This window comes from Watersipora subatra, chromosome 9 (assembly GCF_963576615.1).
Source record: "Watersipora subatra chromosome 9, tzWatSuba1.1, whole genome shotgun sequence".
NCBI classification, from domain to species: domain Eukaryota; kingdom Metazoa; phylum Bryozoa; class Gymnolaemata; order Cheilostomatida; family Watersiporidae; genus Watersipora; species Watersipora subatra.
This window is the reverse complement of record NC_088716.1, coordinates 49,219,904-49,239,382: the sequence shown is the minus strand read 5'-3', so window position 1 is coordinate 49,239,382 and position 19,479 is coordinate 49,219,904. Positions and strand designations below refer to the sequence as shown.

The 19,479-nt window shown below is 34.8% G+C and overlaps 1 protein-coding gene across 2 annotated transcripts in view; it reads left to right on the top strand.

Annotated features, from left to right (window-relative positions):
* Positions 1-19,479, top strand: part of LOC137404253 (proton-coupled folate transporter-like) — a 35,279-nt gene that overhangs the window by 9,867 nt on the left and 5,933 nt on the right. For both annotated transcript variants that reach the window (XM_068090429.1, XM_068090428.1), the window contains exons 4-9: positions 15-96; positions 5,820-5,961; positions 8,691-8,900; positions 13,362-13,541; positions 15,606-15,837; positions 16,350-16,534. In XM_068090429.1, the coding sequence (XP_067946530.1) occupies positions 15-96; positions 5,820-5,961; positions 8,691-8,900; positions 13,362-13,541; positions 15,606-15,837; positions 16,350-16,534 (1,031 nt within the window). The remainder of the gene's footprint in view (positions 1-14; positions 97-5,819; positions 5,962-8,690; positions 8,901-13,361; positions 13,542-15,605; positions 15,838-16,349; positions 16,535-19,479) is intronic.

The window sequence follows — 19,479 nt, the reverse complement described above, 5'->3', positions numbered from 1 at the left end:
TATTTTATTCTTAGGTACTTCCTCGTCTCTTCATTTATATTTGGAATCACAGGCTATTTTGGTACAGCTCTGATGTCCACATCAGCATATTTAGGGGTGGGTCCATACATCTTCTACTGTATTTATATAGTCTTATTGTGGAGTCATCCCTGAACTAGACACTGCCGGTTTAGTCTTTCTTCCTACAAAACTAATAAAGATGAACTTATGCATATTTTAGTAGATTTTATCAGAAAGCGTTAGTATTTTTTGATCATTTGCGATTGTTTTCGATGTTTGAGGTGATCTGACTGCCAGGATGTTTCAAGATTAAAATTGACAAAGTTTTTGCAAATTTCAAATCCAGCCCAACTGCAGGCTCTCCATAGCACGATAATCAACGAGCTATAACTCTAAGCCGAACTATTGTGATTAAAACACATTTATAAGGTACAGAGGCAGAATAGCTTTATTCTATAAACTTTGCTATTTATAGATGAACTTGCAAAAAATCTCCGTGAATTCGATTAGAAAGTATCAGTATTTCTCTATGGGCTGCGATTGTTTTTGGTGTTTGAGCTGATCTGACTCTCAGGAGATTTCAAGATTAAAATTGACAAAACTAAATTTCAGTTGGAATACTCAAATCAAGTGAAACTGTATCTATGACGTCTATAGTTGCAAAGAGACTGATAGAATAGAGACACAAAATTCTGCAACCTGAACACAATAGCTGATATTAACTTAACTATAGCAATGATAGCAACTAGAGATGTTATTTTGCACATTTTTTTCTAACCGTTTTAACCGCGGTCAAGTTTGGTCTATTTTAATCTTGAAACATCCAGGCAATCAAATCACCTCAAACATCAAAAATAATCGCAAATAATAGAAAAATACGGATACTTTCTGATAAAATCTACTAAAATATTGTGTAAGTTCATTTTTAAACACAGTATGAATTAGTATGTTAATTCACTTATGAGGTGTCTTTAATGCGTCAGACATAGCAAGCAGTTGAAACTTGGTTCACTTGGAATGCTGTTAATACTGTATTCAAGTCACAATGCTGCCTATGCATTTGAGAAGTTATCTTTACCTACACAGCATTTTTCTTAAAATTTTCGTATCTTTACACTAATCTAGCCTCTGCCTAATCCATCAGATTTTGCATCAGCTTTATGTGGGTGAAGGTCATCACAACAAGTTGTTTGCTAAATTTAATAATTTTATTATATGTTCCAACATTTACAGTTCGTAGATTGCGGATGCTGTTCTATAATAAAACTAGTAGGTTAGCAGCCACGTGCGCCGTGTGAGATCATCATGTGTAATCACTATATCCATAATCATTTCTTACCGCAGCAAGGTGGCCGAGTGGTGTAGTAGTAGCTTTCTTGCCTTTGCATGTGAATCCCCAGGTTTGATTCGCATGTGAGGCAATCTTTGAACAGACAGACATCGTTCTTATTATAGTAAAGACTAAATGAATTCTCGGCGTTGCCCGCGTATTAAAAATCAGCTTATAAACAGTGATAGCAATGCCACACTTATAAACTCAGCTTATAAACAATGCCACTTGCCATTAGCCTGGCACATTGCCAATGGCTAATTTTAGTAAGCTAGTAATCTGCAGCTCTTACTAATACATACAATGATATATAACGATTCACCCACATACCGACATATATCGCCCAATTAATCCATCAATCCTGGGTAGCTCAATTGTTCAGCTTATCGTCTGGGGAATGGGAGATTCCGAGATTATATCTTAGGCCAAAAGGTATTTTATCTCAATCTCACAAGCATTAGAAGGAAATTGTCTTGAAAATTGCGCCATTCTGAGATCATTTGTCTACTAAATGCTTGTCTATGTTGAAGTATCAACCAAGTCTAGGAAAGCCTTTAGTAAACTTTAATGGATGGATAATTTTCTCCTGGCACAGGAGTAGCACAGGAGGATAATTTTTATCCTGGCACAACAATAACCTCTTTCAACAGCTGTAGCTGTGAAAGAAGTTATTGTTAAATCTATATATAAATTTAAGTTTTTTGTCATCAGTTGGTCTGTCATGTGTATGTCCAGTTACAGCAATGAAGTCATAGGAACAAAAAGTCGCTTCCAGCTGGCATTGAACTAAAAAAAAGGTTCTTCAGACAAGCATACTATTCACTACTCTTACAGCTTACTTGTGACACTATAGAATAACTAACACACTTGAACATTTTTAGTAGGCTTGAAGATCATGATTGCATGAGTGATCATGACATGTACTGATTATAAGTACCATTATTCATGGCTGTGGCAGTCTAGCTGTGTGGCTTAAGGGTAGTGTGTATCACTTCACACCCGTGCATCTGCAGAATGTAGGGGTTTGATTCCTGTTAGGTGTAATTTATCTAGTAACAGATATACAGCAAAAGCACAAAATAAGCACAGGACTTTAGATAATTCTTGCAGTCCGTACTCCTATGAACTTCTTGACAAAAGGTTTCAAACATACTGTAAAACCTCTAATTGAATGTCATTATGCTCTATTCTTAACCCTTCCTCTAAATAGTGGCATTCAATTAGAGGTGGCATTCAATTAGAGGTTTTACAGTAGACTCTATTCACTCTTTATTAGACATGGGTTTATCTGGTTCTGAGCACTTTGGATTAACTTAATCAAGATTAAACAGGATTACGAGTGCTAGTGGAGATTAGACAGAGTTATCGCAGGGTGACAACCGCACAAGAAACGCTGATTGGCAAACTACTAAACAACTGTCATAATTATTTCCCTACTTGCGCAATGACACAGTCATGGTAGTCAACCTATTGATGTGTGCAGGTTATAAGCTAGAGATATCGATCTCAGAAGTTTTCCCCTGTAGTTGCCAGTAACTCGACCATGTAACGTCACTCAATATTATTCAAACTAATGCCCTGCAATCCGTGCGCCGTGAGAGATCACCATAGAAATACATTGTCATAGATCGTCATATGTACGAAATATCTGCACAATTACTCTGCATTGCAGCAGGTGGTTGAATGGCTCAGTTGGTAATGCGCTTCAAGGGGAAACTGAATTTTTTGGCTCAATTTCAGTGAGATGCAATCTTTTTTCTCCAATGCTCTTAGCGCGGTTTCGGAAAGACAAACAGACAGATACAGTTCGTATTATGGTAAAGATTACTTCAGTTTTAACGTGTTTAGTTGGCCTAAAATTTGAGTTTTCAGCAAAAGTTAGAAAGTTTTAACACTTTTTGGATTCATTACAAGTTGCACCATTAAGGATTCCTCAGGTTTTTTAATTCTACTTGTGTACTCCTTACAAATTTAAGAGAATAATGATGGTTTTGGACTTGGTGTGGGTCTACAATAAACGTGATAACCAACTACATCAGGTTCCATTTACAGGAGAAAAGTTCACGCATAAGCAAAAGCTACGGTATGAAATGTACTATAATAAGGGTTGTGGCCATCCATCTTTCCAAAGCTGTGGTTAGAGATTGCTTGGTAAACCGACACTCTAACACATGGGCTAATCATCTATCTTACAGCTTGCTAGAATAATTGTGCACATAGTTATTCTCTGAGCTTTATCGGCACACCTGACGATCTCTCACAGCTCACTAGACTGCCAAGTTACTAGTCTTTTTTATAACTTTCAATGTTTTAAGTAACAATAATGAAGCGATAGATTTATAACTAGTGTGTGTGGTCTATGCTAAAACTGTTCTGTAGAATTTGTTTGCAAGAAATCGATATTACATCGATTGCTTATCGCTGAAAATGGTAAATGGAAAATTGCTCCAATTTTATGAACAGTCGTAGGGCTTCAAGAGAACTTGTGCACAAATGTTTACTAGAATTTATCAGAAAGTATCAGTATTTTCCTATCATTTACGGTTCTTTTCCATGTTTGAAGTAGTCTGATTGTGAGAGGGTTTTAATGTTAAAATTAAAAAAACTGGATCGGAGTTCAAACTTTCAGAAAAAAATATATGTGAAATTACGCCACTAGTTGTTATCGTTGCTATAGTTGATATCAGCTATTACATTCAGCTTGCAGCATGATGTGTCACTATTCTGTCGATGTTTTCGCAACTGTAGGTGTCATAATCGAACTTTTGCTTGATCTGAGCATTTTAATCGCGATCAAGCTTTATCAATTTTAATCTTGAAACATCCTGGCAGTCAGATTACTTCAAACATCAAAAACAATCGCAAATGATAGAAAAATACCTGATAAATCTGATATAATTTACTGAAATTTTATGCAAGTTTATTTTCAATGAATGCAATACTGTTCACACGTAACTTCTCCTAGGGAGACAATAGGACTTCCAACTTACAATCTTATACTACACAAACGGATTCTCGGCAACATCACGGGCAACAACTCACTTGATAGAATTCACTTGATACAATTCACTTGATAAAGCTTCTGTTGGTGTTTGGTTCAAAATGCTTCCACATTGTTCAAACTATAATGGCAAAATAGTGAAAAGTTACTGTAACATTTTCACTACTATTAGAATTCTGATAACATTGGAGATGTTATTTCATTGAGCAATTTATAGCTAGTTTGAGTATTACTGAAAATAGCAAAAGGGTACAAACTATCGCAATAAAAATATTGGCATGATTTCCTACCTTATCTAGGTACCAAAGCCTTTGTATGCCTTCTGCTCTACAACATTAGCCGGTCTACTAACTCTTTAAGGAAGCCGTCGAGACATTGATTGATGGCTATTCATTTCTACAGTTTTCTTAGCTTATAGTTCCGAGCCTGTGGCTTATTTTTCGTTTCAATGGTCAGTGCTTGTAGATAATCAACATGTCATTATAGTTGTCAGGATAGCTGTGGTCTAAATTGTTATTCTTCATAAACCCAAGTACAACGCAAGCAACTGCCACTAAAGACAAAGTATTTAAAGAAGGTTCAGATGTTAACAGAGGTGGTACTGAAATGATTTAGATATGTAACTTAATGTTCCATAAAAGTTGTTTAATAAAAATTTCCAATAACATAAAAACATTCCCTCAACAAAATGTGTAATTTTTTCCAAAACAGTCGGTGTTCCAGTCAAATACACAACAGTCACTGAGTATGTCGTGTAAGAAAAGCTATGTTGTGAAATTATTTTCCAGCAAACTACCATCTTACCAGTTATTGGCTACTCCACGTGAAAGAGTAGTGTGAGATGCTGCCCGTTTATTTCTCAATGGCCATGCCATTTTCATTGGTCATCGAAATAGAAAAGCTAAAAATTGAGTCGTCAAAAATAGTAAACATAGCAAGACAGAAAGAAAATTAACGAGTATCAGCCTCTACAGCCTTAGCTCCATGCCTTCATACGGGCTCTTATAGAGTTTATTAGAGGCTTCCAATTTGTAAGATTCTTAATTGGCTAAGTGGCTTGGCTAAAGATCTGCAAGGTGGTACAGCCTAACTAGTGTCTTCGAAACGGTATTAGGGACTAATGGCGCAAGCATAATCCTGTGATCTATCAAGATTCACTTTTAGACAGAAAGGTTGCCGTCGATTGCAAGCTTGCATACAAAACACTTGCAAGTGTTAAAACCTCTTTGATACATTGAAGGATGTTCAAGCAGACAATCAGCAAGACTTTTGGTACCATTGACCTTCTACTTGTGTCGGTAGTGCAAGAAGAAGAGGTCATTGCTCTTGTAGCATTTTTAATCAATATTATGTATACTTACTTCATGTTCTATATATTTTACTGTACTTTAAAATAGTCTCTCTGATATCGCTTAGTCGCCCCTACCAAAACAATCCCTCCAGTACATTGTTAAGTGTAGGTTTTAACTTTTCTTCATTTATTCACAGGCACACACCGCTGCAAAATCGCGCACTTGGAGAATAAGTGTATTCGAAGCTGCCTTAACATTAGGAATTGTTGCGGGAGCTTCCACGTCTGGGCTTATTATAGATCACCTTGGAGTGGCAGCGCTCTACGGCATCACAGCAGGTGTGGATACAGATACTTTTTTTAGGTTTTAATTTAAACCATTGATGTTAGTAGTCATTTTCAGTATTTATACCTGAAGCCTTCAAAGCAGGGTTGGAAAATCCCATGATTTTTTTTAGAAAAAACTTAATAAACCATGTTTTTTTAAACCGATTTTTATGACTTAAACTGGTTTTTGTGGTTTATAAAAACAAAGTGCTTCTTGCACTTTGTTTAATTAATTAGTTTGCATTAATTAAATAATTAGACAATAATTAAATAAATAATTACATTAATTTAATTACATTAATTAAATAATATATTATACAGCATGATTATATATTATATTTATGTGGTTATTTAATTACACATGGACATAAACGTTGAATGACAAAAGATAAATAAAGGAACGGATACAGAATGATGTCGTATTTACTATCTTTGAGACAATATGCTATTACAATTTGAAACCCTCTCCTTCAGCTGTTCACAAAAGTTTTTGAGGCATAGTGAGATCCAAAACTCTTGCAATGCATGTAGATGTAGATATGTTGCTAGTTACCTGATAAATGAGGAACGTATCATGGATCTCTCGATAGTAATACTTTAATTTTGTTTGATGTTTGTTAGCGGCTTAGCGCAAACCAATGATATACAGCCACCCAAAGGATAGGCGACGGCTATCATATGTGCGGGTTTAATGATTGTGCTCTGTTAGGATTGTGCTAGCCTGAGTTTCGGAGCTAACACAGTTCTCACGGGGCGGTAGCGTTGCTTTGTTAGGTTTTGGGAAACACGACTCGCTGTTATCGTGTCATTAGCTCATTCAGTCAGTAGGCCCCGCGGTGCACAATAGCAAACCTTGAATTTCTACAATGTAGGGGTAACACCTAACTAAAAAGGGTGTATATCATTGGCCCAAACTGAGCAAGAGGTTTAGGGTTTGTTGTAACTGAAGACGAGCATTGAAAATCTCGAATCATTCTTCTAATGAAAGCGGAAAGAGATGTTAACTTCAAAGCCTTGATATTGAATTGAGTAAATACTAAATCCTTTAATTTGAGGCCTATATTTGTATTAAACGAATTATGTAACACATAATATTGTAACACGTAATTTAATATTTGTCTAACATAAATATTGCCTACCATTGCCAAAAAAATTTTTAAAAAATTTATTTTTTAAAACGTAAAAACCATAAAATGTTGGGTTTTTTGACCTGATTTAAACCGTTAGTTTAAACCTAGCCAACCCTGCTTCAATAAATATGTAATCTTAAAACAAAGGCATTTTAGTGTCATTTGCTTTTAAGAGAAGGAAATTAAAAGGTATTACAATGATCTATTTTGGGAATCCAACTTCATTCCCATTTATTTATAAACAGTGACAATTTAAGTACATTCACGCATAACTAGATACCCTGTAGAGGTTGTGTAGCATTTGTTTTACCCTATTGAATATCATTGTTATTAATCTTTGTAGCAGTTGAAGAAGTGGTAATAGTGGTTGCAGTAATAGTATTATATTGGTAGTAGTGGTGGCAATAGTAGTAGTAGTAGCAATACTAGTAAAAGGTGTGACATAGTAGTAGTAGTAGTAGTAGTAGTAGTAGTAGTTATAGTGATATTAGTAGTAGTAGTAGTTATAGTGATACTAGTAGTTGTAGCAGCAGTAACAGTGGTAGTAACAGTAGTGTAATGCTAGTAGTAGTAGTAGTAGTATTACTACATGTAATTAGCTAAAGCAGTAGAAGTAGTAGCCGTGCTATACGTTTAGTAAATACCAAATGTGCTCAATCTTGTAGTCATTATTCCTAAAAAGCCTCATAACATGTTTTCAGTCTAAAAGGTTTGAATTAGCAGATAATAAAAGTAAGCTAAAACAAAAACCAAAACATTTTTAGTTTGCTTTTTGAAGTGCTATTTTATGGATCAATTAAAGCTTGATAAAAATTTTTGGAGCTGTCAGTCTTTTTATGTAGTATTCACAACTCCAAAATAGTTATTTTATATAGACTTTCATTTTTCGACTTCAATGTTTCAGTACATTAAAAATTCAGGTGATCTATGGTTAAAAAAATGTTTTTAGAACCAAAATTATATAATGTTTATTTAGTATATTTTTGATTAATTCTATAATTGAGATGTAAAATAAAAACCTCTGAAGATTTTATCAGTATTGAGAAACACTTGCATAGTTTTTTGATAAACTATGCAAGCGTAGAGAGCTCAAGTAAAGATTTAAAAAACCCAGATCATTATGCTTCGTTAATTGCTTCTTCCAATCAGTAACAACAAGCTGCCTGCCTCATAAATCTTAAAATAGTGTTTGTAGAACGGAAAAAATGAATTTTACTATACAGCTGGTAAAACTGTAGTTCTTCTTAGATTTCTTGTACACTATGATAAACACTTACCAGATAAAACGTAAAAATGAGACTTACTCTCGATTTCAAAATATTCTCGAATGCAAAACCTCAACTGATTGTGCCAACATGTAGATCTTAATACTGTTGAGTTCGCATTTCTATTTTTACTTTCACTTTTCCCAGTCCCATGCAGCGTGGGAGATTATCATGTGTAGTGAGTATGTGCATAACTATTCCATGGTGCAGCAACATTATCGACACAGTCTTCAGGGTTTCATGAGTGGGGAGCTGTTAGCAGCTGGAGTCTCCACCACCATTTTAGACCACATTATTTAATGTATGCATTGTTTTTGTGTGGTCTAGTGGGTTGTTTCTGTTGTAGGCCTGAGCATACTAGCTGTGCTGTACACAGTTATTCGTATAGTAGAGACACACACGGTTAAATACGAGCGACCTTTATGGCACGAGGCATGCGAGTTCTCACATGTCAAAGAATATATAAAAACAGTTTATAAACCGAGAGCGCAATCTCGCAGGCTCTACATTCATATCATATTTTCATCATTTGTTATCGGCACTTGCGCAGGTCAAGGTTAGTGTCTATCATTGTACTCGCTAGTCTTACTCTATGCTAGACTAGATGAATGCCCGGCGTTGCTCTGGAAATAAAAAGTTTATGCACAGAAAATCTATTTTTAATCAGCATATACAACATCTACTACTGCAACTTTTAAATAAAGGTGTTTATTTCTGTGTACGCTATAAGTTTATGCTAAATATATATATATATTTAGTTTAAATATATATATATTTATAGCATTTTGGAAAAGTCTGGGCACATATTTTTCTTATGGTACACTAGCAGTCAGTGCACTAATAAAGATTGGTAGGTGTAATAAGTATGTCCTCAATTATTCCATAGTATGACAAGTTGGCTACGTGGTGTCATGGTTAGCACACCTGTCTGCAAAACTGGTGTTTTTGAGTTTAATTTTTGTGTGAAATGATTTTTTCGTTTTTAGCATACATGTATGTATGTTAATCTCTATAACTGGACATACAACAGACAAACAAGCAATTAGATCTTTGTATATAAATTTAGGTCATATATGTATGATATTCTTTAAAATATTAGTTCCTTTTAAACTCTACAGGCTTGTATTAAATGGTGGTCACATGAGAGCCGAAACAAACTAAACGACGCAAAAAGATGTTGCTGTCAGTTGTAAACTGTTCGGCCAAAGACATTTCTGGCCGAAACGCATCATTTCAGTCCTGCTCGAAATTTTGTGGCGAACCCTTCCTCTTATTGGCTGATTAAAATCCTAGCGAGCGCACGTCACATTTCTCCTTAAGGGCATGTGAGCAAAGTTAAAAAAGAAATGGGACGATACTTTTATTTTGTTAATTAAACAACATGAAGCAATTTACAATTTACGACAAGGCTCACCCGGACTTGTGATTGTGTTGCATAAATGTAAGATGCTGCACTTAGGTTTTGCATAAATGTAAGAGAATGGTTGTGATTTTCTTTAATGTAGAATATAAGTAATGTGTCATACCCATCCTGATGAAGTATCGTTGACTGATTTATTTATGTAAAACCACAGTACTATGATAAAGACTGTTTTTGTTTGTTATGTATTCAGCATAGAAAAACATTCATATGTTAATAAAAATATAATTATGTTGATGGGAAGGGCTAGCAAAACCTTTGTATCGAGTGATTTATTTTGAGCAGCTGAACGATCTTCTAATAGATTGCTGTGTAGTTATATTTAATAATTGTTCCTCAAAGATCTTTGTTTACAATAGAAATATTTAGCTCAAATACATAAAAAGAACTACCAATGAAACACTGTCCTGTCTCTATACGTATGGTATCTAGGAAGCGAAGTGACATCGGATGCCGTGTGAAATGTGGCTCAACCGAACCGAAATAAAACAACTTCTGAACCAAACCTAAGTCGGTTCGGCGCTCGTGTGACCACGCCTTTAGGCTATTCATGATTGATCAATAATCAAATCAAAAAGTGGTTTCAGAGTACTAAGTTAACAGATGGTTAAAGGTTCACATTATTTTTTTCTTTGTCTTACCATAAAAGTATATCTGCGAGTCTGACACCTGCTGTAAGAATAACTTTCTTAGCCTTATGACTTTCTGTAAAAGATTATTGCCAATTTTATAAATAAAATTTTTTAAAAAGTTCTACACGCATATTAGGAATATTTGCTTCGATGCACAGCAAAAGACAATTCTTAAGTAGACCAGTCTGTCATACAGATATTGTAGTCTGTTAATACTTTCCTGTATACTATATAAATTGTTTGTCATATTCGGTTTAATCAAACAAATTTCTGTACTACTATATTAAACATGCAAACATAAAAATTTGTTTAAAAAGTTTAAACATGTTATCAACATTTTTGCACCCTATAAAAATATGTAGATGTTTAATTATTTGTTACATACTATACATAGTTTTTCAAAAGAAGTAAATATACAGAACTTGAGTCTGCAGGTTCTATGACACCAAATTATTTAACAAGACACAGTAAACATTTTATGTTGGCCTTCCTGATTGGCCGTTTAAAGAGAACTTCCTACCAGCTCTATTGAACCTCGGTCAATGTTTGTTTATTTATTTCTTCATTCATCTGTTTATTTGGCTATTAAATATTTCCATTTTCTTATGTTGTTTCTATCAACTCATAGTATCTAGTTTGAGAATTTGCTGCCCATTATTGGCCAACAGGTCTTTGGATAGTTTAATATGAGAATTGAAGCAAAATTGGAGTTGTCTGCTGTGTGAAAGAATTTCAATAAGCATTTGAGCTCATAGTCTGTAAAGGGTGCACAATTATCATGTAGTAATTCTATTAGAAGGGTGTTAACGATTAGTTGAGCCTGCGTTATAAATTATACACTCTCATTTCTTGCAATTGATTGATTTGGATAACAAATTAACTGGGTGGCGTCATTTCTATGTTAAAATTGCTAATACTTTTCTGAGTAAGGTAATTGGAAAACAATCTATATTTAAAAGATCTTTGTTTGAATAAAACATGCTAATGTCATGACTTTTTGTATATGTAGCAAACTGGTACATATACAAAATGTCGATATATATATATAACTATTGTATGTATATAATTATTGTATATATATAAATATATATATATCTAAAAGTCTGTGTGTAGTTCAACTTGTCCAGCTATAGCTATTAAAATATTGGAACAAAGAAAAAGTATCACAGAAGATTTGATCTCAGCTCCGTTTGCCAGGCAAATGCTTTACCATTTTAGCTACACGAGATCGATGAATTCTTTGGGAGATATATCTCGCTATGTCGGTGAAATTACGTTACCGCTCTCCATTACAGCGCAACATAATTTTATGCTTGCACTCTCGTAAGAGTGAGTAGTTAGCTCTTATTTGTAAGCTTACTCAAGTTAGCCGCTCAAATTTTAACCGAAGTAATAAATGTCATCACAATCATTCATCGCCATAGTCAATTGAACGATTGTAGTGTAGTGGTTTAGATGGCTGGTCTTGGACTTAGACAGTCCAAAATCAAAACCTCTGCAAAAAACTTGATAGCATGATTTTAATCACTATAACTGGACATATGGACAGAAAGACAAACAAACAAAAAAAACACTAGGAATTAAATATATAGGTATATATATAACTATGTGCGGTATAGAACTATAGATAACTTACATAGTTATATTTGTATACTTATATACATGTATAACTATGTATATGATTATACCTACATACTATATATGACTTTTTGTTAAAGGTTGACTTGCAACAAAATTCACATTACAATTACAGTATCTAATATCAAAAGATTCACCGTGTTTTACTCTTCTGTGTTGTAAGTGCAAAATATGTGGAAATGTGATTACAAGCTCTCAAAAGCTCAAAAACGAACAGTTGATCGCAGCCATCACAAAACCGCCGTAGATCGGAATCTGTTTATTTCTCTGACATAGTCATGAAATTTGGTTATTGTCTTGTCACGTGATGTTCTCACATGAATTAAAAGGCCAGTAAAAAGCTCAATATAAACTTATCGTAGCACTAGTTCATGACAAACATTTCGGGTTTTACCAAAGACCGCGTATCAAATATGGATGCTCGCTGCTTTACAGTTTTGTTTCAGCTTGGTCTAATCGTTTAGTCGTAATCTGATCATGTGACCCAATACTTCGCGAATAATTTCTGCAGCATTTTTCGATTATCACAGGTGACCAACAAGCTCGTCATGTTCATCAGACAATGATATGTACTCATTCGAGCTAAGGTTAAAGAATTAAACAAATTTTCACGGTAGATTAGCAGACTATATCATTGCTGAAAGTGACAGCATTACAATGACGATAAAATAGACGCGTAAGAACAATAGACATGGTTTTATTGAATGCGTGAAGTATATTTGTGAAAATATTTCGACGAATGGGGTTGCGTGAAAGTGTAAACAGAAGCCTTTTTGTACAACTACGTCCCATTTGAGCCGTTTTGGAAAAAGATTCTAATCTACAGCGGTTTCGTGATGGATGCGATTAACTGTTTGTTTTTGAGCTTTTCAGAGCTTGTAATCACATTTCCACATATTTTGCATCTACAACACAACAGAGTAAGACATGGTGAATCTTTTCATATCAAATAACGATAATGTGAATTTTGTTGCAAGTCAACCTTTAAGGGATGTTTAATATGCAGACAACGCTGATCTACTGCTGAATAACTATGTATATCTAGGTATAGCTATGTATATAGTTATACCTAGATACTATATATGACAACGCTGATCCATGAAAACATAGTGATTATGTATTTACTTGATTAGCTAGCATTATGGTAATCATCACTTTATTCAATGACTAGACAGAATCATTAGGGAGAAGTAAACAAAAGCCTTTTGAAAAATATTAAAACTATTTAAATTTCCTTTTAGAACGAAGTTCACAAAAGTTAATTTTTATTATACTCAACTGCTTTCAAAAATACTTTTTGCCATTTATCTTTTCATGTGTGTTTTAGGGTTGTATGATGTGCTCTTCCTCTATCTTACAAAGACAAGAAATTTTACCAACAGTTTATTCAGCTTATTCACTGGATCTCAGGCTCTGATCGCTTGTATAGGAAATATTGGAGTGATGTACCTGCTTAAGACACGTCTCAATCTCACAGAGCCAATTATCAATGCTATAAGTGCCTTAGGTAAATGAAATCAGCTGAATGGCCTTGACCTTGACTGATTGTTTCAGCCTCTAGATATTTATAAAATGAAGATAGCGTCTTAGCTACATAGCTAAACTAGTACTGTCAATCTTGACACTTAGCCTAAGTTTTCTGACACTGTAGGGTTTAAGCAATCTGCTATTTGAAATTTTAAATGATATTTGCATAACAATATAAGTTTACTTAGTACCCTAGGACACTTATGTATTCGCCTCATCTAACTTTCGCGTTTTTGCAGAGTCATCCTCTCGCTAAAATTTAATGTGCGAAACTAAACTATCATAACGAACGAGCGAAACCGCAAAATTAAATAGCTTTGTTCATTGATAGTCCAAGAAACAAATGGCAGCAAACGATCAAATTGCATTATCGACCTCGCCCACACCATTCTACCTGCGGTTCAAAGTTACAAACTAGTCCCAAATTGAAATTTTTTTCTTATTGGTGAACCAGGCCCGTATTCCCTGGAGCAGCTGACCGGCTGAGCCGTCCCAAATTTTTAGAAACTTTCCGCGGCTAAGTACAGTCAAACTCGGATAACTCGCCCTCGGATAAAATGTAATATTTCATCTCAAACACAAGGTTACCTCGAATGAATTTGTTTCGTCTGCTCCCACGTAGTGATAAATTGCTTCAGATAACTCGACCTCAACATCATTTATTCGAAAGGTTATTTGCCCAACGGCTATGGAGACAGTTTTTATCGCTGTAGAATATCACTTTATTCCAAGCCATAGAGACAAACATCAACTTTTAGTAGTTCTTAGGCGTCATTATTATCATCATCAGTGGCAAAATATTCTTGTTAACGACCTTTATAAAGGTTTGCAAAGTATCAAAGTTTTACTAAACATCCGCGTGGTCATGTCCTATTGAAAGCATGGAAACCACCGTGTAAACTTAAAATAAAATCGGCAAAATTGATCTTTATTAAAACGCTCAAAAGAAAAAGATGCCTTTTTTCTGAGCGTTTTAACTGCGGTCAAGTTTTGCTTATTTTAATTTAAAAACGTCCTGTCAGTCACATCACCTAAAACAAAACTAATCTTAAAAAATAGAAAAATGTTGATACTTTCCGATAAAATGTTTTAAAACTTCACACGAGAGGCCCGGCTGAGGCCCTACATAAGAAAAACCAGTTGGGGGCTTACACCGCCCCCTTCAACACCCCCGGGTGTTCATAACTAGTCGCCTAACATTAGCCGCCCCAACTTGCAACCAGTGAATACAGGCCTGCGGTGAACTGAACTTGAGGAATCTAGTTATGTTTGTTCCACTGCATTTATTTTCACATCACTATATTTCGCACTCACCAGAGCTGCGAAATTAAGGTGCAGTGAAATTTTACTCTGTATGCTACTCACGAAACTAAATACTAGCGAAATATGAGTATCCTAGGGTGTAAACAATACAAGCTAGTATTTACAATACTAGATGAGTTCCCAGCGTTGCTTGGGTAATAAAGTCTTTGTGCAGAAAAAACATTTTTATTTAACATATAACAACAGTTACTATACTAAATTTCAAATTTCATATCATAATAATAACTTGTATACAACAATACAAGTTTTGTTTTAGTCCAAAAGCTCTAGCAGGTAATATTTGATTAGGTATTTTAAGGAGCTGCTTTTACCTAAAAGTTTATTTTTACATATCCCAATCAGTTGATCGGTTGAAGGCAGCTAACAATCTTACCTATAACAAAGATTTTAAACATAATTAGCTTTGAAGTGGCATAGTGATAGCAAATCTATTAAAATATATTGTAAATTTCATTGTTGTCCGGAGAAAGAAAAGCAAATCTCTAGGCGATGTATTGCGAATGTTTCAAAACAAAATATTTAGGAAAAATCTGTTTTAGAAGCGACTACAAAATCTAACATAAAAATGTAAAAGTTTAGGGTTTAAAAGAAAAAGCGGTTTATCAAAGAATTATGCATTTCCTATCGGATGAATTATTATGTTATATTATGTTGGTTGTTAAGTACATGAATGGTACATATTGCACTATATTGTTTCTAATGTCATTAATATTGTTTTTAGGTACAGGCATCGCCTACTCCATGATTGCTGCTGACGACAATGTCGTAATCTGGTGCTCACTCATCTTTATTCTTGTCAGTGGATTAGGAGGCGGAGCTTGTAGGGGTTTTCTCTCAAAGCTTGTACCACATGGCGAGCAAGGACAGGTGTTTGCATTTGTTGCGATGGGACAATGCACTACAGCCCTCTTAGCTAGTGCAGTCTTCAACAACCTGTATCCAGTCTCATTAGGGTGTGTACTAAGCATATGACCTTATTTGGTTAGTGCGGTATGATGATGAGTTCTGTTGAATTTCAAGCAAACTCCCTATGACAGACCGCCATGTTTGTAGTGGCTTTGTACAAGTATGAAGTGTGGGCCAATGATTCTACACTGTTCAATATATTATTATATTTTCTGCAACAAATATCTATTCTATCTCATTTGTTTTAGTTTTTTTGTGAACAGTTTCACACGCGTATGATTTAGTGCAGTTATACTGAATTACTTTTGAAAAATACCTCTACTAACTTCGTTAGTTTTTGTTTAGTTTGAAATTGAAATTGAATAGTTAGAAATTGAAGCCCCAACCAGCTGTTTGCATGTCAGGCATTTTAGACTTCTAGGGCACAGCTCTTCTCTACACTGTAAATACATGTGTACCTTATACACCAATAAAGGATTTATCTTATGTTAACTAGGTGTTATTTTGGGCAGTTTTTTATTATTGTGCTGTACTATTGCTTTCTAATTTGTATTTCTAGGTTTTGGCCTGGTCTGGCACCACTGTTGACAGGGGTCTTAAACTTCATTGGTGTGCTTCTGGCACTGGCTGTCTATTTTCACCGATGGATGCATAATAACACAGACGAGAGGATGGACATAGACTCACCTGAGGGTACATCTATCGCCATGTCTAACTGTACACACTCTACCAATGATGCTGAAGGTGAGCAGTACACTAACATCTAGTTTTCTATTCTTCTAGTGAACCTGTTAAATATTGTACTTGTACCCATGAATCATTTATTGTTTGCTGTTTTCTATGGGCTTAAAGTATGGCCACACATAACGATCTTTTCGTTGGTTCTGACCGAAATCACGAAATGAACAAAGAATTATTTGACCAAAATTCACGGAATTGTCAGAGCTGTGCATGCACACCGAAATCATCGACGAAATGATTTTAAAATTGGCTAAACAAATTATTAGTGAACATGATTCTAGCAAATTTTGCAATATAGTCCGAGGAACATAACGCGACACGCAAGAAAAATACTAACACAATTTGCCATATTAAATATGATGCAATTGACTTGGTTGCGCTAAATATGGCAACTCTTTCTACAACGGAACTTTTGCTGCTAAATAAAAACTGTTATTATTAAAAAAGAAGCAATTTGTAGCCAGAGTGTCCATACGGTCAAAAACCAACAAAAGCGCAATTTAAGCAGTTGCATCGTGTACTATGTTGAATTTCACGGGTACTTTTATTGTGTGTCGTAATATGTTTCTTGGACTATACCAATTGTGAAAGCTGCTAGAATCGTGCTCAATAATAATTTGTTGATCAGATAAAAAGTATTTCGTCAACGATTTTGATGTGCTCTGACAATTCTGTGACTTTCGACCGAATAATGCAGTGTTTTTTGTTCATTTCGTAATTTTAGTCAGAACCAACGAAAAAATTGTTATGTGTGGCTGTACCTTTACTCATGATTTAATCAGTGCATGGGCTAAAAGCTTTTACAACTTGACGATTCTCGAATCAATCATTATGTATCACTACTCATCAGCACAATTATTTATTCTCTCAGCTAATTGATCTAGAATTTGAAGGGTTTATTTCGCTTCAGTATAGCTGGCGTTCAGTACAGGTTATTCTAGTTCAGACTACTATTGTGTGCATATGGTTTACCAAAGCAAAATTAGATGTAAAGTTATTGCATCTGTCAACATGGAGCAAAACGGTAATGTCACAATATATTTCAAACCAGTTTTCACTGGTAAGTCACTGTAAAACCTCTATTTGAATGCTATCGCGCTCTAGTTTTAATAGAGGGGCGTTTTATTAGAGGTGGCATTCAAATATAGGGTGGCGCTTCATTTTTCAAATGGATGAATGATTTTTTGCTGATGAAGTAAAGCAAATGTTGCCTATATTTTACACTCTCTTTTTAGCAAATCAGTATTAATACTGTCAGCCACAGCGTCTTTGCTAAACCGTTTTTCATATACGTCAAAGATTCAGACAGGGTTCAACAAGGAGCTACTTTGATTATAAAATATTGGCGTGGCACTGTTATTAATGATTTCGATTGTGTTGCTTTCAAAGTTTTAAAACAAAAACTGTAATGCTTTGAAGTTAAAAAACAGACATAACATTTTTTAAGTTTTATTAACGTTTTTTAACACTTTAAAGTTAGAATATGCCATAATAGTGGCTGCTATTCTTCGTACGGTGTTCCTCAAAAATATTCTCATCATTTATCAAAAGACTTTCAAGTCTTCATGTAAGATTGTATATCATATGGACAAATCTGAAAACATTGGATAGGATTTAGACCTTGGTGATTTTGAATCAGAATATAGTTCTGATGATTGTAACGGGCCTTCTTTTTAGGCACACTGTCACTAAAATTGTGGCAACCACAAAAGAATTGATTGTTATTACTGCAACCTAGTCGTTATTGGTACAATTTTGTTGACACTTTTCTACTGATCCCTTTCTATTACGATTTGATAAAGATCAAAGAATGTCAAAATGACATGTTTTGATCTTAACAAACGCTTTATGATATTTACGATCGGGCAATATAAATGGGGCGTTCAATCAAAGGGTGGCATTGCATTGTTCAATTTTTCTTCTATAGTGGCGCTCTATTAGAGGTGGCATTCAAATAGAGATGACGTTCAAATAGAGGTTTTACTGTAATTCAAGCTCTACCTTCTGCTAAATTGCAGCCAGAGACAAATTGTATGCTGAATAGTCTGAAAACTTGCTACCTCACCCTTATGACCTTAGTAACTTATACATGGCTTGAGATGTAAACTTGCCCCAAATTTCTGACTTAAACAAAAGTAAAAAATGTATGGTATGAAGTATCTGATAAAACTCTTACTTTTAATTACTATTGAAGATATCATGCTCTTATACACTGTATAGGTGCTTACCATAACCTGGAAGCTGAGTAATCCGTTTTTTGTTTCAGTTTTTCAAACAAAGTATACGTGTTTAAAGCAGCAACATAACAATATTAGCTAAAACATTTTAATGCTGCAAAGATATCTGCCAAATCTGTAATCTAATGTTTCATGAATATATAAACATTTAAAGTAATTTGCTATATACCTCAAATACATATATATATATATATATATATATATAAAATTGTTTCCTCACCCCGGATACCCCGTATGGGTGGTAAATTCTGCTCTAACTCGGGTCTCCTACCAGAGACCTGGGAGTTTGAGCACTCGTCTCAAGATCTTAGCTGTTCCCAATAGCGCACTTTTCTGCAACTCACCTGAGTTGATTGTTGTTGGTATTTGGGCAAGCCACATTTTATGCGCCGGTGTTATTGCGCCCAGTGCCCCAATGACTACTGGGATTACGGTTGTTCTTACATTCCAGCATTTTTCAATTTCTTCTCCAAGAGGGAGATATTTTTCTACCTTTTCTTTTTCTTTGCTGGCTATATTGTAGTCATTGGGTACTGCTATATCTATTATAGTAGCCCTCTTGTTCTCCTTGTCTACCACCACTATATCTGGTTGGTTTGCTAGGACATGCTTGTCAGTTTGGATGTAGAAGTCCCAGAGGATCTTAGCGCGGTCATTTTCATTGACCTTATCAGGAGCTTCCCACCAGTGTTGTGGTTTATTAAGGCCATA